At 53.3% G+C, this 22,139-nt stretch overlaps 8 protein-coding genes across 8 annotated transcripts; 4 read left to right on the forward strand and 4 right to left on the reverse strand.

Annotated features, from left to right (window-relative positions):
* Positions 1-1,059: 1,059 nt before the first annotated feature.
* On the forward strand, positions 1,060-1,997 carry AB675_727 (uncharacterized protein; the record flags this gene model as incomplete). Its single annotated transcript, XM_018147634.1, has 3 exons — positions 1,060-1,613; positions 1,652-1,871; positions 1,923-1,997. The coding sequence occupies 3 exons, from the start codon at positions 1,060-1,062 to the stop codon at positions 1,995-1,997; spliced, it is 849 nt and encodes a 282-aa protein (XP_018005970.1).
* Positions 1,998-2,747: 750 nt separating this feature from the next.
* Positions 2,748-4,644, forward strand: AB675_728 (General amino acid permease AGP2; the record flags this gene model as incomplete). The annotated part of the gene is made up of 4 exons (XM_018147644.1): positions 2,748-2,940; positions 3,048-3,618; positions 3,675-3,881; positions 3,936-4,644. The coding sequence occupies 4 exons, from the start codon at positions 2,748-2,750 to the stop codon at positions 4,642-4,644; spliced, it is 1,680 nt and encodes a 559-aa protein (XP_018005801.1).
* A 101-nt stretch (positions 4,645-4,745) lies between these two features.
* Positions 4,746-6,739, reverse strand: AB675_729 (Lipase 1; the record flags this gene model as incomplete). Its single annotated transcript, XM_018147655.1, has 4 exons — positions 4,746-5,710; positions 5,829-5,975; positions 6,023-6,178; positions 6,232-6,739. 4 exons carry the CDS (start codon positions 6,737-6,739, stop codon positions 4,746-4,748), a joined length of 1,776 nt encoding a protein of 591 aa, XP_018005520.1.
* Positions 6,740-7,703: 964 nt separating this feature from the next.
* AB675_730 (DNA repair protein rhp7) lies at positions 7,704-9,596 on the reverse strand (the record flags this gene model as incomplete). Its single annotated transcript, XM_018147667.1, has 1 exon — positions 7,704-9,596. The coding sequence occupies one exon, from the start codon at positions 9,594-9,596 to the stop codon at positions 7,704-7,706; it is 1,893 nt and encodes a 630-aa protein (XP_018005873.1).
* Positions 9,597-10,033: 437 nt separating this feature from the next.
* Positions 10,034-13,033, forward strand: AB675_731 (DNA repair protein RAD16; the record flags this gene model as incomplete). The annotated part of the gene is made up of 4 exons (XM_018147678.1): positions 10,034-10,100; positions 10,148-10,318; positions 10,390-12,729; positions 12,780-13,033. The coding sequence occupies 4 exons, from the start codon at positions 10,034-10,036 to the stop codon at positions 13,031-13,033; spliced, it is 2,832 nt and encodes a 943-aa protein (XP_018005741.1).
* A 368-nt stretch (positions 13,034-13,401) lies between these two features.
* Positions 13,402-14,580, reverse strand: AB675_732 (uncharacterized protein; the record flags this gene model as incomplete). Its single annotated transcript, XM_018147689.1, has 1 exon — positions 13,402-14,580. The coding sequence occupies one exon, from the start codon at positions 14,578-14,580 to the stop codon at positions 13,402-13,404; it is 1,179 nt and encodes a 392-aa protein (XP_018005679.1).
* A 1,095-nt stretch (positions 14,581-15,675) lies between these two features.
* AB675_733 (uncharacterized protein) lies at positions 15,676-16,584 on the reverse strand (the record flags this gene model as incomplete). Its single annotated transcript, XM_018147699.1, has 1 exon — positions 15,676-16,584. One exon carries the CDS (start codon positions 16,582-16,584, stop codon positions 15,676-15,678), a length of 909 nt encoding a protein of 302 aa, XP_018005578.1.
* A 1,963-nt stretch (positions 16,585-18,547) lies between these two features.
* On the forward strand, positions 18,548-20,324 carry AB675_734 (Major intracellular serine protease; the record flags this gene model as incomplete). Its single annotated transcript, XM_018147710.1, has 3 exons — positions 18,548-19,230; positions 19,258-19,600; positions 19,653-20,324. 3 exons carry the CDS (start codon positions 18,548-18,550, stop codon positions 20,322-20,324), a joined length of 1,698 nt encoding a protein of 565 aa, XP_018005588.1.
* Between the last annotated feature and the right edge of the window lie 1,815 nt (positions 20,325-22,139).

Below are 22,139 nucleotides of genomic sequence, written 5' to 3' on the forward strand. Positions count from 1 at the left end.
AGCACGATCCGCTGCGTTGCCCTCTAGAGCAGACGTCGAACCATACTGCCCGTAGAGAAAGGCAGTGATGTTGTCCAGAGAATAGTAATGCAGTGTATTGAAGATATCGCTCACTCCTCCGACCTCGGATTCGATTAGATCCATATACTTGCGGACCTTGGTCTCAACAAGCGACGATGCAGCTGGCTTGAGCATGACTGACTTTGAGTACGCATTCGAGACCAGCTTCTTTCTCTGGCCATGAAGGGCTGCTGAATGAAAGGTGAAAAGGTTCTGCTTTCCGTAGACATCAAACATGCGATAGAAATTCGTCCTACCGAACTGGCTTCCTGGTCCATAGATGGTCTTCAGACCACTGAGGCTGTTGAACGAGACTTCATTTGGCCCAATACGTACGACCGGACCGTACTTCTGGTGTAGCTGATGTATCACCCTGGTCCGACTCCCCTTCCAATCCTCCAACGCCAGTCGCCATTTCGTCACTGCGAAGAGCCATGGACCTGGCACATTCTTCAACGGGCCGGATATTAGTGGTTGCAGGAGAGCAAAGATGAGACCGAAGACTGGCAACGAAATGAACAGCAATGGATGCATCTTGATCACGATAAAGACAGTACTTAGGTACCTACGTTCTCATTCTTTGACGCTCTAAAGCGTCCAACGCCAACATTGTTCAAGGCGCCATGGTAAATATTAATGTGCGATACTTTCCATCGGCGCATGGTCCGCTCATTCACTGTGGCATTTGCTGCCGAGGCCAATAGTGCTGTTTCGCACTCCAGTTCCGAAAAGAATTCTAATGATAAGAACACGAATCGTGGTCGGAGCTTCCGATATCTCACCCGTATCACGGCAGTAAGTTCATGCAGAGGAGTCGCGTGGCCATGGCTAGGCGAAAGCCTTGCCGGCCGGGCTCCATCAACATGGTGAGTCTAGACATCGCTCTCGAGTAACATGATCTCGTCTGGATGAGTTGGTGAGTACGAACACTTGACCTGCGACCTGCGAAAAGCTCTGAGTCCACAGCGCAACACAATCTCAACAGCACAGACCGATAGGATGGCGCCCTCACTAGCATCAACGCCTACAGCGTCGGTGGAAACGAAGGTCGACCGCAGAGTCGCTCAGTCTCCAGGAGATGCTGAAGATACAGAGGCTATGGCCGCCATGGCTCACAGGCGGCGAAGGCTCCCTGGCATCCCACAATTCCTTTCTGCGGCTGCACAGCGACAGTGGCAACTGGAACATATGGCTGGCGCCTTCCGTGTCTTTGCCCGCGAAGGCTACGCCGAAGGCATATCTGGTCATATCAGCGTGCGCGATCCCGAGCACGAAGATCGATTCTGGATCAACCCTCTCGGTGTGCACTTTGGTCTGATGAAGGCGAGCGATATGATCTGCGTCAACTTGGCAGGTGAAGTCGTCGGTGGCAACATGGAAGGCTCGATAAACGCAGCCGGCTTTCAAATTCACAGCTCCGTGCACAAAGCACGAAGGGACGTGCATGCCATCTGCCACACACATTCAGTACATGGTCGCGCGTACTCAGCATTCGCGAAGCCGCTGGAAATGATCAATCAAGATGTGTGCTACTTCTACAAGGCTCATGCAGTGTACTCAGACTATGGTGGCATCGCAAACGAGACGTCAGAAGGGAGAAGATTGCTGAAAGCCTCGGCGATGGCAAGGCGTGTATCCTCATGAACCACGGACTTTTGACCGTTGGGCAGACGGTGGATGAGGCTGCCTTTTTATTTTGCCTGATGGAAAGAAGCTGCAAGGTTCAGATGCTTGCCGACAGCACTGGTCATAAGAAGCACTTTGTTAGTGATGCTGAGGCTGCGTATAACTTCCGCATGGCGAGTACTCCGGTATGTGTCCCATACCCAGCTTTCTGCTCACTGAGACTAACGACAAGACAGAGTGCATTATACACTGAGTTTCAACCACATTACCAACTCGAAGAAGCGCTTGCCAATCCTCCGTTCAAGCAATGAGCACAGTTCAGTTTGTCGGAGTCCGGTATCGTATCCGGACAGGATGGCGGCGAGTTCGAGACTACAGCTTTGGCCTATTCAAGCTTACTCTGGCCTCAAGAAGACGCCTAGGATGCCCCAGATCGGAGGGATGACGGTCGATAGTGCTGCAGCTGTGTATCAAGTGGTATCTTCAGTCATCCAGACCCGAAAGGAAGCGGTCCCTCCGCACTTGCTCAGATCATGCGGGCTCCCGTGCAGCCGCGATTCTTTTGAGCTTGATTGCGATCGCGACTGCCTCGTAGCTCTACAAGTTAGAGGCCAGTTCTGAACATGTCGAATTGTGTAGGTTTTACATCGGCTTCCCACCGTTTCTAGGCCAGACCGAGATGCCTTAGGTACGTGACCCGATCTGGTAAGACCTTATCAGCAAGCGAAAGACCCCTGGGCCGGTTAAGCTTTCGTCCCTAGGCCGTGTCCTCGCGAGCCTGAACCGTATCGTCGGGATATCCGACAGGGCTTTTCGTCAATCGCTGCACCTCTTCGATATGCTGCCTCGTTGCCTGATAATCAGCTTGGCTTGATAACCAACTTTATCTGCGGCAGCTCTGGCCCTCGCTGCTAGCAGACAGGAGTACGGTCCACGTGTATATATCACGCGTGCATCTTTCCCCATCTCAGCGGGCAGCAGTATGCTCGCGTTCTGAATCCCAGGCGCAATTATTCTCTCGAAGCAAACTCGTCCGGCCCAAGAAGACATAAGAGAACACCATGTCGACTTCAACGAACGAAGACAAGGTCGTCCCAAAGGAGTCCTACGCCACAGTCATGACCGAAAAGGCGCCATCTGACGATGTCTCCAACGGCAACGTCGTCGACGTGACTGCTGGTTCACAGGCACTACACCGCAAGCTGAAGGGACCTGAGGTGCAGCTCTTTGCCATCGGCGGAGCTATTGGCACTTGTAAGAGCCTCTATACCTTTCTCTTACCTCCCACCGCGTTGCGTTTCAAGCCCAACCGCCCTTCCAACCCCAAGCTGTCCATGCTGGTGCTGACCTCTTCTGTCTAGCACTCTACGTACAAATGGGCTCTGCCCTGCCCAAAGGTGGCCCTATCGGTCTCCTCCTCGCCTTTCTGATCTGGGGCGCCGTCATGTGGTGTGTCAACGAATGCTTCGCCGAGATGGTCACCTACGTCCCCGTCACATCCCCCTTCATCCGCTTCGGCAGCGAGTGGGTGGACGGGGCTCTGGGCTTCGCAATGTCCTGGAACTTCTTCTTGAACATGGCCTTCCTGGTTCCCTTCGAGATCGCCGCGATGAACCTCATGTTCGGCTATTGGACCGACAAGGTGCCTGTCATTGCTGTCATTGTCGTTATGATTGTGCTGTACGGTCTGCTCAACGTTATCTCGGTGCGGTACTTTGGCATTGCTGAGTTCTACCTATCTATCTTCAAGGTGCTCCTCATGTTGGGTCTGTTCATGTTCACCTTCATCACCATGGTTGGTGGCAACCCAATCCACGACAAGTATGGCTTTCGATATTGGACGGAGCCTGGACCATTTGAGAACTACCTGGTTCCTGGTGGTGCCGGTATCTTCTGTGGTATCCTGTCATGTATCTACCAAGCCAGCTTCTCGTAAGTCCACATGTGGTCTACCTGCTGAGCAAAACACTGACGAAGGCCGATGACAGCATCTGTGGACCCGAGTACATCTCCGTCGTGGCAGCTGAGACAGAGAACCCACGAAAAGTGCTCCCCGCAGCATTCCGCTCATTCGTCTGGCGCATCCTGCTCTTCTTCGTCGGCTCAGCGTTATGCATGGGCATCGTCGTCGCCTCGAACGATGAGACCCTCCTCACGGTCCTCAGCAGCGACAAGAGCTCAACCGGCGCGGCTTCGTACGTTGTCTCTTCCCCCACATCCTCACTCATAGCTAACCCTCAACCCCACAGACCATACGTAATCGCCATGCAACGCCTCCACGTCTCCGAAGCCCTCGCCTCGATCGTCAACGCCCTGATCATGACCTCCATCTTCAGCGCCGGCAACGGCCTCCTCTTCGCCGCAACCCGCACCCTGCACGGCATGGCGCTCGAAGGCCACGCGCCGCGCTTCTTCGGCAAGTGCACCAACGCCGGCGTGCCCATCTATGCACTCTTCTTCTCGCTCTCCATCTGCCTCCTCGCCTTCCTCCAGGTCAACAACTCCTCGTACGCCGTCATCGGCTACCTCATCGGCCTCGTCACCGCCTGCCAACTGCTCAACTATGGTGCGACAGCCGTGGTCTACCGCCACTTTTACGCCGCGCTGCAGAAACAGGGGATCTCGAGGGATACGCTGCCGTATAAGGGTCGCTTTCAGCCGTATACTTCTTATGTGGCTATGTTTGGCACTGCGTTTATGCTGCTTGCTAGTGGGTACAACTTGTTCCTGACTGGTGGGTGGGATCTCAAGTGGTTCTTCTTGACGTACAGCATGATTGGATTCTTCGTTGTCTTGTTCATTGGCTGGAAGTTGTGGTTCAAGACGACGTATGTGAGGCCTGGCACTGCGGATATCAGTATTGGTGGATTGAAGGATGAGATCGATGAGTATGAGGCGCTGTATATGCCAAGACCTAGGGGCAAGGTGTTGAGGCTGTTGGGGAAGGTTTTTGACTAGATTTCTGATACCTGCAGCTGTCGTAGTGTCTGGTCAGCATGATATGCATAAAAATGCAAGAACACATGTCGTTCAACATCTTAGCGCTCTTCACGCCCCGGTCAAAACTGTAGCTGCCGAATAATATCCTCAGAGTTGAAGAACGCACATCGCTCCTTCAGCTTCTGCGCCGCCAGCTTCGCATTCGTCGCCCCCTCACCCTCCATAGTCGACGTGCCTGGCTGCCCACCACCAACAACATACACACTCGTCTGCTCAGCACTCATCGGATCCCACTCCTCACCAGCACCATCGCCCTTCACAAACGCCAAGTCCCACCCCTGCAAGGTCTCCTTACTCAACAGACTCGGCTGCCCAACAGCCACAAAACTCGACCAGCTCCGCGTCTGGCGCTTCGCTAGCTCGAAGTCCTCCTCGGTCGGGTCGAAGCCGGGGAGACCAACATCAGTGAGGTTATAGTGGCTGAGGTTGCCGAAGACGTAGGCAAACTCGGAGGTGTGGACTGGTCCGAGCCCCGTGGCTCCGAGATCTTCTAGGAGCGGGCCTAGCACGGTTGCGTTCTGGTCGTACAGGAAGACGGATGCTCCCATGGCGGCCAGATGGCTACCCATCCAGCTGGGCATGCAGGTCATGAGGACGTCGCGGAAGATGCGGGCTGAGCGGTAGAAGTTTGCAGAGAGGTCGGCGGAGGGATTGGCGGAGAAGTCGGTTGCTGGGTAGAGGAATAGTAAGTGTGCGACGGATGTCGAGTTCATGTCGGGGAGATAGGTCGTGATGAAGTCTTCTGTGTCATTGTCTGTCGTGATGGTGCGCGGTGTGAAGAAGCCCAGATCATCGTCGGCCCAGCCTATGATAGTGGTGACGTTGGCCATGCGGTGCTGTGCGACTAGGTTTGAGGGCGAGTCTGGTAGGAAGTCACCGTCTACGACCGGCAGCCAACAGTCGCCGATGTTGTTGGACACGTCGCCAGAGTATGTCTCGATTGAGGCACTGAGAAGTGTCTCTGTGTCGAGGCCACGCAGGCAGGATATGGTTTCGTTCGAGTCGAGACTGCTGGTATTGCAACCTAAGACAAATGGGTCAGTCAAAGATTACTTCAAACGGGTATATGCCATCCTCTTTTCTCCTTGGACGATTGGAGGGAATGCTTAATCATAATGGTCGCGACTCTCATGCTCACTTACCTGTAGCAGCTGCCAGAAGATCCATCTGGTGATACGTGAAGTTGCCAGTGATCCCTGGCTCGAGAGACTGGCTCTCACAGACCGCTTGTTGGAAGGGCGCTGGCTTTGTGCCCCCGTATGCTACAATTTGCATTCCGACTGCAAGCCCTGCCTGACATTAGTGATTACCCCTGGGAGAAGGCGGCTGTGAGTACCTCCGGAGGACTGTCCGCCAATAGTGATCTGCTCGGGATCGCCACCGAACAGTTCAATGTTGGTCTTCGTCCATTCTATCGCAAGTCGTTGGTCCCTAAGCCCAGCGTTTAGTGAGCCCTCCTCTCGTAAGGCCTGATTCTGCGCAAAGCCGAATGCTGGAGATAAGTATCAGATACTTTCTGTCTCATTCCAGCAGACTTCGACTCACCTCCCAGCCGATAGTTGATGGCAACATGAATTATAGGCAGGCCGTTGGCTTCAGACTCCAGTATCATGGCATCGGGCGCATTCGCAGCTTCGCCGTTGAACCCAAACCAGAAGCTGCCACCGTGGATCCAGACCATGACGGGCAGCTTCGAGCCATCACTGGTACCGCACGGCCGTGCGATATTGAGATTGAGGCAGTCTTCGGAGATCTCTGTAGTGTTTGAGGTGTAGAGCGGGAAGAGCGGTGGTCTGCCAATGGCTTGTGGGCAGGCAGGACCGTAAGCTGTGGCGTTGATGGTCGATCCATTTGCTGGCTCAGCAAACACCGGCGGCTTGAATCTATTCTGTCCACCAGTGTCGCTTCCGTAAGGCACGCCCAGGAACAGCTCGACATTGTTGCGCAGGAAACCTTGGTAGGTCACGTTGGTAGTTGTATTCGTCACTACAGGGTCCGCCCAGGCGGTAGCAACAAGCAGCAGCAGTGCAGTGAGAAAGAAGGCTCCATGCATCTTCGCAGCTGTTCCGAAGCTCTGTCGAACTCTGGCGGTCGCGAGCCCCGGAAAGCTTCCATGTTATATTGCGACATCGCTACGTCGGGTAGGAGCGGTGGTCTAGTCGGGCAAGCTATACTGTTGTGCAATAGGTTACGTTGCGCTAGTGGTGCGGTAGCTCGCGCGACGAGAAAGTCTTTTTGTCACTGGCGTCATAGGATATGTGCTAAAGGCCACCAGCGCCAAAGTAAGAGGTCTCCGGTATCGTGGTTCTGAATCGTCTACGAAGTAAGCCTGTACCTTGCAGGGGGAGATAAGCTTGACGAATCGCGGCATTTGCAGGAGCGGAATCTGGTTGTGAAGTACCCGTGGACCGCCCTCGTTCAGAGCACGCCTCATCGTGCCCAAGCATGGATTGACAGACGGTAGACCACTTTCGCCCGGCGACCACAGTCACTTGCTCGCTCAAAGGTCTCGTTGCGCTTACATACGGATACTATGGTGGTGTTTCTGGAAGATGAAGATCGGGCTCCTCATGATAAGGGACAGTGGTGCCAAGCCTGTGCTTGTTCAAGCTGGCAGGTGTCAAACCCGAATGCTTGCGCCTTGATTGGTTTTCGGCACTCATTACGATCTCAGGCGCAGCTATGCTTTTTTCAGGGTGCTGCGATGGAGGAGCAGATCAGGGAAGGAAGGGCGGCTCGGGACAGTCAAGGTAGGGTAGTGAGATAAAGGTAGAATGTGGACCGGTTGACATTACCCGACCAGTCCAGAAGATAAACCGTGACAAGTGCTCTGCTGTTGACAGACTACCATACTTGCTCTCGCGTTTGCTCTGGATAGGCCTCTTCGTCGCTATGAATACATCGTAATCTTTCGGGTTTCCTTGATCTTGCTTCGCAACGTCTTGTACTACTCATGATATCTGCTTTGCGACCTGCAAAGTTGAATGGTTCTTGGAGGAGTGTAGCTAGGCAGTCCCTTAAGCTAGAGCCTTGGCCAGCAGCTCGTCCATGAATCCCTGAATGACGATGTTCTCAGTAGCGTTTGGCAGACCGATGACAGCGACTCCTTGCGGTATTTCAGCACCGCGGGCTTTAAAGCAAGCGAAGACTGTCAGCTTCGTCAGACTGGGACAGCTCCGGAAGATGCCGTTCATGACAACGTCGTCGAGGTGAGTGACAAAGGACAAGTCGATGTTGCGAAGTTCAGGATATCGCTTCTGGCCATCAAAGACATCGAGGAGAGCCTCGTGTGAGATGTGACGGCAGGAATGCAAGTTGAGCTGCTGTAGCTGTGATCCCGAGTGTTGCATCAGTGCTTTGAAAGCCTGTGATGAGAAGCCGACAGGTTCGTCGACTGGACCACGTGCATCGTTGTTGTCGATCCATCGATTGTCGGAGAGGTCGACATGGGTCAGGGGAGGGTTTGCCCAGCCTGTGAACAGCTCTGCAAACACTCGATCGGTGTAGTGACTTCCACCAGTGATGCGGAGCTTTCGGAGCTGGGTGCAGTCTTGCTGAATGGTATCGAGAATAGGATCGTGGAAATTGACCCCTTCTTCCTCCTCTTCTTCGGTGCGTTCGGGCTCATGATCATAGCCTTCGAGACACAGGGTCTTGAGGTTCGGACCAAGCTTGCTGATGAGGCTTATGAGCTGATCCGGCGTGGTGAGATGCTGCGCGATTGCGATGGTAAGATGTTCGAGCTTAGTGAGATGGCTCAATGCCGCGACCGAGATGTCTGTCAGGTGCGAACAGCCACGGAGCTTGAGTCGCTTCAGATTTGTGCATTGCTGGACGATTTGCAAGACAATGCCATCCGAGAACATTTCCTGAACTTCTGACACCTTCAGACTCTCAAGCTGATGACCTCTTGCTTTGAAGAACTCCGTCCATGCCATGTCTGTGATGAGATTGGTGGCACCTAGCTGCAAATGCCGAAGACTGTGACACTTGTCCGCCATGTAAAGCAACGCGCCATCTTTCATCTGTCCGGCAAACCGAAGATTGACAGAGACAAGATGAGGCATATGAGCGAAGATTCGCTCGAAGTCCTCGGTCTCGAGCTTTGCGCAGTCGTACACATCAATATGGTCGACGTCATCTCGTAGGAACAAGTTGAGCACTCTTGGACTCATGACTCTCTTCTTCGACAAGATTTGGCTGAGTCTGTCCAACAAAGTGTCGGGCATATCGCCAAAGTCGTCAATATCGTGAACCACATCGGCAACTTTTCGTACACAGGCGTCAATGAGACTCTTTGCACCGGGCTTGACATCGCCCATCATACGGTCACTTTCGGTCTGGCGCTTGCGACCTCGCTGTGGGGCTTTCTTCTTGTCTACTTTCTGGGCTTTCTTTTCCTCGTCCTTTAACTCCTTTGAGCACTTAACGCAAAGTAGACCACCATCTGGACCGGACTTGCTGTAAGGAGTGACGGTAAACCTCTTCTCACAGATCTCGCAGTTCTCGAGCTGACCAGGGAGTGGCTTGTTCTTTGCCATCATCTGTCGAGCAATCGTATCGTCATCGTCGGCGTCACTGCCATTGTCCCGTTGCTCCTCGAACTTGCGCTTCTTAAACTCCTTGGTTTGCTTGATCTTGTTGAGTGCCTTCTCTTCTTTGCGTTTTCGTTTCTTCAGCTCTACTGTGTCCTCGCCATCGTCATCGGACTCGTTCTCCTTGTTGGCTTGAGCCTCCTCTGCTGCAGCAGCCTGCTCGGCTTCTCGTTGCCGCCGCAAGTAGTCATTGTGAATGTCTGCCGCAGATATGCCTTGAGCTGCCAGGAACTCAGTCAGAGCAGATTGCGGGCCACGGATGCGATTGTTGGCGTTGGCTGCTGCGTTTCTGCGAGACCTGTGGGCAGTCAGCATAGTGAAGCTGTTCGGTAAGAAGACTTACATTTTGTTGTAGTGTGGCAAATATCAGTCAGTGGTAGAAGTACCAGACCGTTGACGTGGAACACCACACAAAGGCCGCCCGAGATAACAGGCCGCAACGATGCCAGCAGAGAGCGACCCAGTGTCAGCCGGACAAGGCTAAATATGTGTATTAGCTACAGCACCTCTCTCCAGAAGCCAGTTACTGCTGGTTGAAGTTTGTCGGAAGTTGCCACCGTCTGTCGTTGTCGCCCAATCAAACGCGTCCGTCAGGCAAAGCGCGCCCAATTGGGCAGACGCGTAAAGTGGTTGCAGAACCGTCATTTTGTCATTTGAACCCCGAAGCCAACTCCAACCGTGCTTTTTTGCAAGTACAGGGTCCGCCCACCCTTCCTCTGCACCTGCAATTCCTCGAGAGTACAATTGATGCAATGGCGAGAACCAAGAAGGTGGCGGAGGCCTCCTCGCGACGGTCCTCTAGAGGTCGACCATCAACGAGTAAGTGCTCGTTATCAGCCCAGTCGTCACTGCTAATATCTCGCCAGCATCAGTTATCGCCACCCCCGAGCCTGCGCCCGTCGCTCCACGAGGTCGTTCCAAATTGTCCAAAGTTGTGATAGAGAACTCGCAGTCTTCAGACATTGAGATCAAAGCAGAGGTCTCACCTGAGCAGAAGTCGACATCATTCTTGGGTGTCTTCGTTCCGCCCACTAAGAGTGCTCGCAAGACTTCAGCCAGAGTATGAGTTCCAGTAACGCATCGGGACCGTCCTCAATTGCGGACACAGATGCCTCTGTCGACTACACTACTCCTGCGACCAGTGCGATGAACACGCCTGTTGCAGAAAGTTCAACCAAGGTCACCGCAAAGACTCGTGCTCTTGAACTGCGTGGCTTAGCAGACAAGTTCGGCACCCGTTCCACATCCAAGAAGCGTAAAGTCGAAGATGACTTCGATGACTTTCGAGCTGCCGCTGACGCCAAGCTTGCTGCACGCTTGCAAGCCGAGGAGTACGGCGAGGACGCGACTATGTCCGTCGACCTTGATGAGGACGAGGAACTTTCAGTCGATATTCCACGCAAACGCGTTAAGCGTGAAAGCAGTGAGGAACTGTCCGAAGTCATTGACCTAGACTCAGAGGATAATGTGCCGCTCATCAACAGCCGCAAGGCCAACGGCAAGGGTAAAGCCGTTGTCCGGCAGCCTAGTATCGCTGCCAGCGACATGTCTAGTGACCTATCGATACACTCAAGCATGGACTCTTCTGAGTTCAGCTATGGCACGGCCACCTCAGACGACGAAGACGACGAGGCCGATGATCTCGACATTGCATCACTGAACCCTACAGTAGTTGCTCAGGCAGTTGCTCGTCGTGCTGTCGGCGGCGGCCGGCGGAAGCGAGGCCGTGGTCGCATGACGCGTGCAGAGCGAGAGCGTGCGAAGCTTGAGAAATCTCATCCTGAGATCAAGACCATGTGGGACGACCTCAAAGCAGTCAAGCCAATCAAGCCTGTCGCTGGAGATCAGCCGGATGGCATCAATCGCAAGTTGAAGGGCTTCCAGCTCGAGGGCGTCGATTGGATGATCAAGCAAGAACGGTCACAGTGGCGTGGTGGCCTCCTCGGAGACGAGATGGGCATGGGCAAGACCATCCAGGCCGTGAGTCTGATCATGTCCGACTTCCCGGCCAAAGCACCAGCCCTCGTGGTCGTCCCTCCTGTTGCTCTGATGCAGTGGAAGGCCGAGATCGAGTCATACACTGACGGCAAGTTGTCCGTCCTGGTCTACCACATATCTGCCAACCCTAAATGCAAGAACATGACTTTGAAGGAGCTCAAGAAATTCAACGTCATCATGGTGTCATATTCCAGTCTCGAATCGATGTACAGAAAGGAAAGCAAAGGCTGGAACCGAAATGATGGCCTCGTCAAGGAAGACAGCGTTCTTCACGCCATCAAGTACCACCGCATCATCCTTGACGAGGCTCACAGCATCAAGTCACGCACGACTGGTGTCGCTCGTGCTTGTTTTGCTCTCAATGCCGACTACAAGTGGTGCTTGTCGGGCACACCAGTTCAGAACCGTATCGGCGAGTTCTTCTCGTTACTACGTTTCCTCGAGCTTGCACCATTTGCTTGTTACTTTTGTAAGCAATGTAGATGTGCGGAGCTTCATTGGTCGCAGGATCACAAGAAGGCGTGTACTTCTTGCAAACATACCGGCTTCAACCACGTTTCGGTCTTCAACCAGGAGATCCTCAACCCAATTACCAACAGTGGATCCGACGTCGAGCGCAAAGAGGCTCTTGCAAAGCTACGCCTGATCACAGACCGCATCATGCTCCGTCGACTGAAGCGAGACCATGTTTCTTCGATGGAGCTTCCCCCGAAGGATGTTGTCATTCACAACGAATTTTTCGGCGAGATCGAGCAAGACTTCTCGAACTCAATCATGAAGAATTCCACTCGAAAGTTCGACACCTACGTGGCACAGGGTGTCATGCTCAACAACTATGCCAACATCTTCGGTATGATTATGCAGATGCGTCAAGTCGCCAACCATCCCGATCTGATCCTTCGCAAGAACGCCGAAGGAGGCCAGAACGTCTTAGTCTGCTGCATTTGTGACGAACCTGCAGAAGAAGCTATTCGAAGTCGCTGTCACCACGAATTCTGCCGCCAGTGCGCGAAAAATTACATTCAGGCATTCGATGGCAAGGGCGATAGTGACGCCGAGTGCCCTCGTTGCCATATTCCGCTATCTATCGACTGGGATCAGCCGGACATTGAGCAAGACGAAGAGAATGTCAAGAAGAGCAGTATTATCAACCGCATCAAGATGGAGAACTGGACCTCTTCGACCAAGATCGAGATGTTGGTGTATGATCTGTACAAGCTTCGCAGCCACAAGCAGACCCGCAAGAGCATCGTCTTCAGCCAGTTCACGAGTATGTTGCAGCTGGTGCAGTGGCGGTTGCAGAAGTCTGGCTTCAGCACGGTCTTGCTTGACGGCAGCATGACCCCATCGCAGCGCCAGAAGAGTATTGAGTATTTTATGAACAACGTCGAGGTTGAGGTCTTCCTTGTGTCGCTCAAGGCAGGTGGTGTGGCACTCAACTTGACTGAAGGTATGTTTCATTCCACCCAAACTCACATCTTCGTCCTAACAAAGTCTCAGCATCGAATGTATTCATCATCGACCCCTGGTGGAACCCAGCTGCCGAATGGCAGTCCGCCGACCGATGCCACCGTATCGGCCAGCGTCGCCCTTGCAAGATCACCCGCTTGTGCATCGAAGACTCTGTCGAGTCGAGGATGGTGCTGCTACAGGAGAAGAAGGCCAACATGATCAACGGCACTGTCAACAACGATCAAGTTGCGCTCGACAAATTGACGCCCGAGGACATGCAGTTCCTGTTCAGAGGCTCGTAAATGCAGTCGCAGATGGCCCACCAGTCGCTGCTATGCGAGGACACCGGCACGAAAGGCAAAATTGAATGCGAAGAAGTGCAGGCACAACAAAAATGTACGACCAATTGAACAAGTATCAATATGAAGTCAACATTGGTACGAAACCGCACGAAAGATGAAAACGAGATACGCAACCAAGAAACGATGCTGCAGAATCTTCTCAGCATCTATGATTAGACCCAATGCAGAAGGCTGCTATCCTTGCAACCCGCAAAGTGTAGATGTACAGCACAGCATGAAATCTGAGCCAGCTGTCTAGGTCTTGTCTAGATAGCGATTCTTCGATGAGACTTCTGCTCAAGCGCAGAAATGCAAAGCAGTTGTCTCTATCATAATCTCACATCCTCTTTTGAGCTCTCTTTCGCGGCAGGCCATGCGAAGCCCTTCTCTATCGGCACAAGTCCCCAAGTCTCCCAGAACTCCCTCGAGTCCATCCTTCTGCCCAGTTTCTCGCCTTCTCGTGGCAGACCCCTGACGCCCTCTTCCCGCATGCTCTCCAGTAGCCATTGTCTGTACGTATCTTCCCCCTTTCCCACCACGTCCCGACCTCCATCGTCTCCGTCTACGACATCCCCATCAAACCGCCCATCCAACTCCCCAGCAGCCTCCCAAACCAAACCCCACCAATCATATACCCTCCCATCCGTCACAATCCACCTCTGCCCCTTCCCATTCTTCTCCCACACCCCCTCCTCCCTCCCACTCAAATGTACCGCCACCACCGCCCTCGCAACATCTCCACCATGGATAAAATGCACGCCTCCCTTACCCTTCACTCCCTCCTTCGTCCGCGGCACAGCGAGCTCCCAGATCCGCGAGGTGCGGTGGACGTCGCCGAAGAGGCCCGCGAGATGCAGGACCGTGCCGCCGAGGGAGAGGAGGGAGGACTCGGATGTCCACCGAGCCGATGGAAGAGACGAAGACGTTGGGGAGTGTGGGTTTGAGTGCCGGTCGTGCCAGCCGGGTGTCGTCCATTCGCCGGTGGAGCCGAGGAGGATGTAGTGTGGTTGCGGGATGGAGGGGTGCGTGAGGCGGTAGGAGTTGAGGAGGTGGGGTGCTGCTTTTGATTCGGGGCTGCTGGAAGAAGGTGGTAGGGGTTGTTGTGATGGTGCTGTTGGCGTTTGTGCTTGAGTTGCGGCTTTGTCGGTTCCGGCGGCCGCTGCCATGGCTGCTTTACGGGCTGCTCGAGAAGAGGCGACTAGTGGGAATGTGATCAGAATTGTAGTTGCATTGGGCAGGCGGCGATATTGCTCGAGGTCCTCAGAGTTTGGGTCGAATTTGAAGGGGATGGTGTCGTCGCGTCCTGTTGTGCTTGTTGCGGCATAGCTGATGTCGCGGGACTTCAGTAGTGGTAGGAGGAATTGGGAAAGCCACCCAGCGCCTAGAACCAGGATGTCAACGCTTGAGGTGGAAATGGCGGTAGCAGGTTTAGTGGTGGCGGCCTCTGTTGCTGTTCCGGCATGCGGTAATAGTGCCGCTGCTCCTTCCGAGGGTTTGATCTCTGTCATGTTTCACGCCTGATTGCGAGCAAGAGTATTGACTTCTCTGCAGGAATAGGCTTGCTTCGACCAGGATACTAGTTCATGATTGGAGCCTCTGCCAAGCCTGAGCTTTTCCTCACCTTACCGAAACGTCATGACACGAGCGCCTCGTGCTTTTTACTTTGCTACTGTGGCATATTCCTAGGCCCCTTCGATGAGACTTGCGCTCGCTGACCATGTCAAGCTACGTGTTGCGGTGAACGGCGCGACGCAGTGTGCAGGACCTCGGGATGCTAATTTCAAGCGAACTGGAGCGCGGCCACTGTCTTGGCGAACCCCATTCCGGCCTCTTCGAGTGCAGACCAGCCCCCTTCCACCTTTCCGCTCCTATAGTCTTGACTTCAAGGTTGTTATCTACAGACACGAAATGTACATATCCCTCTTGAGTCTTCCTGTTCAGACTTCAGCCGTCCTGCAGTACCCCAGGACTGATCCCGGATACTGGCCACCCTTCCCACTACGAACAACCCAGAAGCGCCACCTTTCAATGCCTCGCAGTTGACCTCAAACCATAGAGTTCCCACACCGACCATCAGTTACACTATAGTCATCAATCAATACAGCACAATGTGAATTGCGTTCCGCTTCACGAGAGGTGAGTCCAAATGCTAAACTCAAACCCGACCCTTTTGAGGAAATGACAGAAAGAGTACCTATACTCGGCGTCCCAGGACTACCTGCTAGACCACGGCCGCCGTATACCTCTACAATGATCGAAAGTGCATCTTGATCAGCTTGTAATGCAACTCTGGGAGCTTGACAGGCCCGGCCGTCGCGGTGCCTGGAGTGCACTAGCCTGCCTTCGATGCAACAAGGAGAGACATCTTTGTTGCAACCTGAGCTTGACACCACAGGACTGTTTCTGTGCACGTCTTATCTGACACATGCATTGGCGACGTATAAGATCGAGCCCGCCGCCGAGACGGTGCGATATTCCTTGATGTACCGCTGATACCGAGCAGGCTTGCTTAGCCGTGGCCGCTTAGAGGCCGTTCAAGTTGTGAAGACATTGTTGGAATAATGTCCCAATCGAGCTAGGACTCGCCCATCGGCGCCGCCTTCTCAATCTCCTTCATTTGCGTACTCCGCGTAGATGGGCACCGCGAATTCCACCCTGTGATGCATACTTTCTCCGTCGGCGGTGATATCACCTTCCAAGCCCACGAATTCAAAATCGTCAGGTCCCACTCTTTCCTCCTCGAGCTGAACGCATCTCGCGACCACCTCTCTATTTTGATGGTCTGAGTCTACGCCGCCAGGGTCTTCTTCAGAAGCCGCGTCATCCAGCAGTGTTCCCTTCTTTACGTCTTTCATGCTAACGACTTTCTTCTCCTCCAACAAAAAGGTGATCTCCCTTAATTTGTAACCCAGAATGAAGTCGCTCGCTCCGAAACTGGCTTGTGCGTCCTCTTCACGTTCTGTTGAGGCGGATACGTTTGCATCTACAGGAACGCCGCCTGCCGGCACAGCGCTGATGCCGAATCTGCCGCCGAATAGGTGCCTCTTGCCAACATCGCTACTTACCGTAGCGGCCTCGGCGGCCATGACACCGACTATCATGTATAGCTGCTTTGCTTTGGCGCGTTGCATATGGTCTAGAACGTCTGGGTGTTGGAAACAGTCTTCCACGTAAAGAGGCTTGGGATCAATCTCTTGGACATGAATCTTGTCCGCCTCAATGGTCCAGATACGTTTCTTGCTGCGCTCGAAACTCACATCGGCCGAAAATCCAAACAGTTGCAGTAAAGATGACCCAACGCCGGCAGATAAGGCGTGCTTAGCGGCAATGACAGCTTTGAAATTGGGTTTGGTGTCATCGACTATGAGCTTCGGCAGAGTCTTCTTCTGCTCATCGTTCAGGGCTCTCTGTGGCTGCTTGGGGTCGGAGAGGATGTTCCCGAGACTTATAGGCCCACCGACACGATAATTCCATTGTGGTGGGAAGAAATACGATGTTTCGACGTTTGCCATCGATTTAGACCAAATGAAAGGTATCGCGCGAGCTACATGTCACGGTGAAAGCAGCAAATGTTGTGCAAAGAGACCCGCCCGATTTCGTGTCTTTATACCAAGCTTGACGGACTATGAATCTGCTATCACCACGAGCTCTTGTGTACAGGTCAAATACGTGGAGGTGCCAGAGTGGTCAGGCTTTCTCGCGGCTTGCAGGGTTATCACTGGATCTTCGCGCTTCTGCATGGATTATGCACCCAATCGCAGATGGCACAACATTGCGATGCGGCTACGAAGAGGGGCAGCGAATGGAGGTGGCTGGGAGCTGGATCTGAAGGTCCCCGACCCGAAGCTCACATCCCATGCGGATCGATAGCCTCACCAGCGCGTGGGGTTTCCCGCGTTGACTTTACAGTCGCATTGGGGTTGGGTGCTTCAGGTTTCTGAACCTCATCTACTTCAGACGACCTACATACTCATTGCGACTAACGGAATATGATGTTGGCCGGGATAGTCCTCCCGGGACGTACCGCTACGCCACAGGCCAGTATCCTCATCCACCAACGAATCGAGAAGCGATGAGTCTGGGTACATCAACATCGGCTCACTACGCGAAAATCTGCTGCGCTGACAAGACAACAACCCTACCCTCGGGAAAGGGAAGGAGGTAAAGGTACACTGGTTTGCGCACTCCCAGGAGCGGTAGCGCGATTGCGCACAGGACGGGCAGCTCTCACGCTGTATGCGACGGAGCTCAACTTACAGCCTTCCGAGTGAGTACCAGCACAGGGAGTTGTCTAGCGACACATGAAGCGGGGCGAATACATATCATGGCATCTCCATGGTGCGACGTCAGCCACACCACAGTTATGTAGAGGTTGTACAAATCGACCAGAGAGAGATCCGGCCGGCCACATCAGCGAGCTCCCAATCATCCTCAGTACGTTCGCCTCCACCGACTTATGAGTCCGCGGAGAGAACCGGGGCTCTAGGAGGTCGGCGTAAGCCACCGCCGGTTCCTCACAAAGGGGATCACTTAAGCAGTCACCCCAACGTCAGTCGAGCTGCAGGATTCGAGCAGAATGGAGACGCAATATATAGCACTCCTACCCCACTTGCTATCCCTAAGGTCCTGGGAGCGGATGAGGTCATAACGACTCCCAATGGACAACGACAATTCAGACGAAAGCCTAAAGGGTCAAAATCAAGCGCTTCCTCAGCCGAGAAAAGGAGCAAGTCCGCGGCAGCAGAGGAACAAAAGCAACGTCAGTCCCGCGAGCAGGTGACTCGCTTAGTACTGAGGATAAACGGAGCCAAAGGTGTAGAACGACTGGAATCGGGTGAGAAGCTCTTTATTAGGCGGACCAGGACAAAACATGGACCTCCCCCACTGCCCACAACACCTCCGAGTGTCAGTGAAGACTCTTGATTTCGTTGAGACGGACGTCCCAGAAGACGAGGTACCTTAAGGAAAACCGTCATTGGTGTTTCTCTGGTGGACACGCTCCCGCACCATGTCCGGTAAACGCGATGCAAAGCAAGTACCTACCTGGTGGGTGAGGTCAAGTGATTGGATATGTACTTGGGGAAGCTGGGATACATGGCCATTTTGTGGGCTGTGCTTGAAAGGGGGTTCTTTCTCCTCTGGTTTGATACAGCAGAATCAGCGCATCCTTCTTCTTGCGTCTATATTGCGCGACGTGCTCGGCTGTACTATTGTCGGGCCAAGATGCAGGTTCTGCCAGGGCTGCCTGGTTCTGGGCACAGCCGGTAATTTACCCCGCGTCCATGAAGGACATAGTGATACTGTTAGGTGCTTCCCAACATGGAAGGTTTCATTTCATCCTCTTCAACCATGTTCTTCCAGTCACGCAATATACCCGAGTCAGTTCAACAGATGTACTCCGACTCGTCATGCCATCATGATCGTTTTCCGTCCGCCAATCTCTTCATATAAGGCTGATACCAGAGCTCGCCGCACATGGCCGATCTGCTCAGAAAGAAGAGGTTCCTAAGGGCTGAAAAAAAAGCTATACATGCATGGAATATTCAAGATTATGAATCCGCCAGAGATCACTATGCTGCGATGCTCGATATAGCGAAGGGCTGGCTGGCTTTGAAGGACCCGAACATGCTATGGGTCCGAGCACATTACTCTGAATGTCTCATGCACACCGGTGACAACGAGACAGCGGATAAGTTGCAACATGAAATCCTGAAAGATATCGTGCCGCCTGAGACCGAAGATGAGGCTGACGCCATTGTTGAAGTCCTGCATTTGCGAGTCGCTGTTGTGAATAAGCTACATGCCAGAGGGCGAACGGAAGAAGCCTTGATGACTATGCGCCGTGCTCTCTATTTGAGCAAAAAATCATTCGGCGACGACGACGAAAACACCGAATCACTCCAGATGGGCTACAACAAGATTGAAGAACAAATTATGAGTCGCCAACTTCCCAGACTAAGAACGGACCATCGAAACGAAAGATCACGGAGACGTCAGGAGCGTCTGGTAGACTCTACCGATCAAGCGAGTCTTTCGGACTCGGACACGATAGTTGAGAATTATGCCTGCCGAGATGATGTTGTGGATGATATCTCAGATGCACGACTTCTGAGTGCCACAGCCTCTAGCGATTTCCAGGAGCAAGTATTTCACATAATGTGAAAGCTCAGGCTAACATAGTTTAGTACAGACAAATGGTTCGCCATGTACCTCAAACGAGTACATGATCTCTTTCGTTGTTTCTCGCCGGTCAAACACGGTGCGAGGCCTAAGATTGCCATTCTCGACACCGGCCTTAATACGAAACATCCAGATGTATCGAAGATACACAACCCTGAGGACCGATCAGAAAAGCGCATCAAAGGCCTATGGGCGCCGAAATCCCAGACTTGGTCTAACAGCGAGGATGTTGATGGTCACGGGACACATTGTGCTATGGTGGCAAACAAAGTGGCACCGAATGCCGACATCTACGTGCTGAGGGTGTTCGAAGACAGACACCACGTCAGTGGCAAGCATATTGTGGAAGTCAGTGCTGATCCGAGCGTGCAAAGCTGAGTGACTGACGCCAGAACTCAAGGCAGTTCATCATGCAGTCTACGAATGGCAGGTTGACATCATCAGCATGTCATTTGCCATCAATAAAGATGACCACAGTAGTAAAGCCGCCATCACCGAGAAACTCAGAGAAGTCAAGGACAAAGTCCTCATATTTGCGGCAGCGTCCAATGCTGGCCTGCTCGAAGGTAGAACTTATCCAGCTAAACGGCCCGAAGTGGTTGCAGTGCACGCTGCGCACGGCTCACACGAACCGTACAAAAAAAATCCACCGCTGTTCTGCTCGGAGTGGAACATCACAGCACTCGGTATGTACGTGCTCGCGCCCCACAAGAACGCATCTCTGGAGCGTTTAAGTGGCACTTCAGTAGCATGTGCAGTCGCTGCTGGAATCGCGGCTCTAGTACTAGAGTTCTGTCGTCGGCAACCACTTTCCGGCGAAGCTAGTCTTAGGGATCCATCAGTGCCTGTAAGTAACGACGGCCCACTACGACTTTCCAAGAAAGGTATGCTGCGGATCTTTCAACTTATGCGCCTCAACAATCGAGAGATCAAGGAGCCAGGCCCAGGAGAAATACTCTGCCTGATGCCTTGGGAGTTGCTGAGCTTGGAACGCGGGGACGGCAAGCCAGACGCAGCGAGAAAGATAATAGCGAGCGATATCGCAACTGCGTTGAGAGACTTGAAGGATTGAAATGTCGATGCGGCTCGTTTGACGGGCGCTGTCGCATTTTGCAGGGAAGGGGCACTACCTCCCTCTACAAGGGGTGACAAGAATATGCGCCATTTACTAGACCGACTGTTCTGGCCAGCCGGATGTCCTTTGCACACGCCATCTTCATCGTGGCCTATATCTGGTTCACGAAGAGGATCGAAGTCCCAGAGTGTCACGACGTTTTTGATCATGGCCTCGACACCATGGGTTTCCGAAGGGTCATCGATTGGAACAGTAGCAAATTTGACCTTCGCTGATCTGCGCTCAAGAAATCTTGCTCCAGAGAATGAGGGCTATTCATGCACGACTAGTTCGAGGCTCCGTTATACGCAGGTCGGGCCTACCTCAGCGGTCAGAAGGTTTCCATAACGCGGCCGTGCGAGCTTGAGTGAACAGCGTGACACAGGTAAGACGACTGCCCTGCGAGATCATCGCCCGTCACAGTAGGTCTGATGACAGCCGTCAACGACCGTCAGGTCTATACGGGTAGGAAGCGACACCCTCCAAGCATTCTGCGATGCACAGACGCGGTCAGCTTCCAGTTGTACCTACACCGAATGGCGTGCTGCACCCAGGATGGAACTATCATCCAAAACATTCGCAATAGAACGTAGTGGGTAGTGAGGCTCGCGGGGAATCAGTGTGACAAATGTTCTGGAACGGTCCCTGCACCTCTACTTCACTGAGGCTCCTCCAGCCGAAAGTCATATCAAGACCTCTCGCAGAATCTCGGAGGTATCTCGCATGCGAATGACAGCAGCGCGGCTTGTATAGAGGTCGCAAATTCTACGCGCGGTGGCTTGATTTTGCGCACAAGCGCTTTCAGCGGCTGCGAACTTGGTCACCGTCGAGGTGTCTGGCGGTCCAGCGCTTCGCTGCTACAGGAAAGCTGATCGGCTTGGAAAATTTTGAGGACAACTTGAATAGGTAACCTCGGCTGCTCCTCCCATTGTATTGCAATCAAGACGTGAAGTGTCCTCACTTACTTGCTGAAGTCTACACAAACACTGCAGATCAATTCCTAATGAGACTATTGGTCAAAGGCAGTCTCGATGATCGGTAAGTCAGCTATTCTACAGGCATATAAGGTGGCCAATGATAAGCTTGGACCGGGGGAAAATCCAAAGGCTCAATGTACGATGGTATACTCGTGCTGACAGTGCCACACCTGTACACCCACTTGAACATAACTAGCGAGATGAAGAGACAAGGCCGGCTACCGTCAATCCCAAGCCCATGGACGGAGGAATGCGATTCTGCTATATCCTGTGTAAAATCAGGGTGCCACATAGAGCTCGTGCTCGGTCATGAACCCGACTGCCTCGACTCTCGTGATATATCTGGTGGCTTGTGTTTGCGAGCGCGTCCCTGCAGCAGATCTGTCGCTCGGTATGCCAAAAGTTATTTCGGTACTGTGCGAGTAGATCTCGATGCATACATGCGGTCGGCTTTCGAAGGCGCTAAGTGGAAGGTGGGCTCACAACGGTCGAGTGCGTAAGTCGCTTGATGTGCTAGGATGCAAGGCACAGGTGAGGTTGAACTTGAGGTTGAAGAAATGTGAGTGGGGTTCCGAGTGCATGCTTTGATTGGCTCTGTAAATAGAATATAGCCGCCGAGTGGGCGACCACTGATCTTCTCTTCTTCCCCTCTCACTCCCATTCGCGCTGGCAGGGCTGACCACTCGGGCGCGTGCTCCCAGCATTTCCGCCGTAGACTAACGAAGGACAGACACGCTTCGTGCGGAGGGAGGGAGCCGCGCTGTGTTCCTTCCCTCCTTGCCAGGTCGTGTTGGGC

The sequence above is a fragment of the Cyphellophora attinorum genome (assembly GCF_001299255.1).
Source record: "Cyphellophora attinorum strain CBS 131958 chromosome Unknown Contig1, whole genome shotgun sequence".
In the NCBI taxonomy this organism is placed as follows: domain Eukaryota; kingdom Fungi; phylum Ascomycota; class Eurotiomycetes; order Chaetothyriales; family Cyphellophoraceae; genus Cyphellophora; species Cyphellophora attinorum.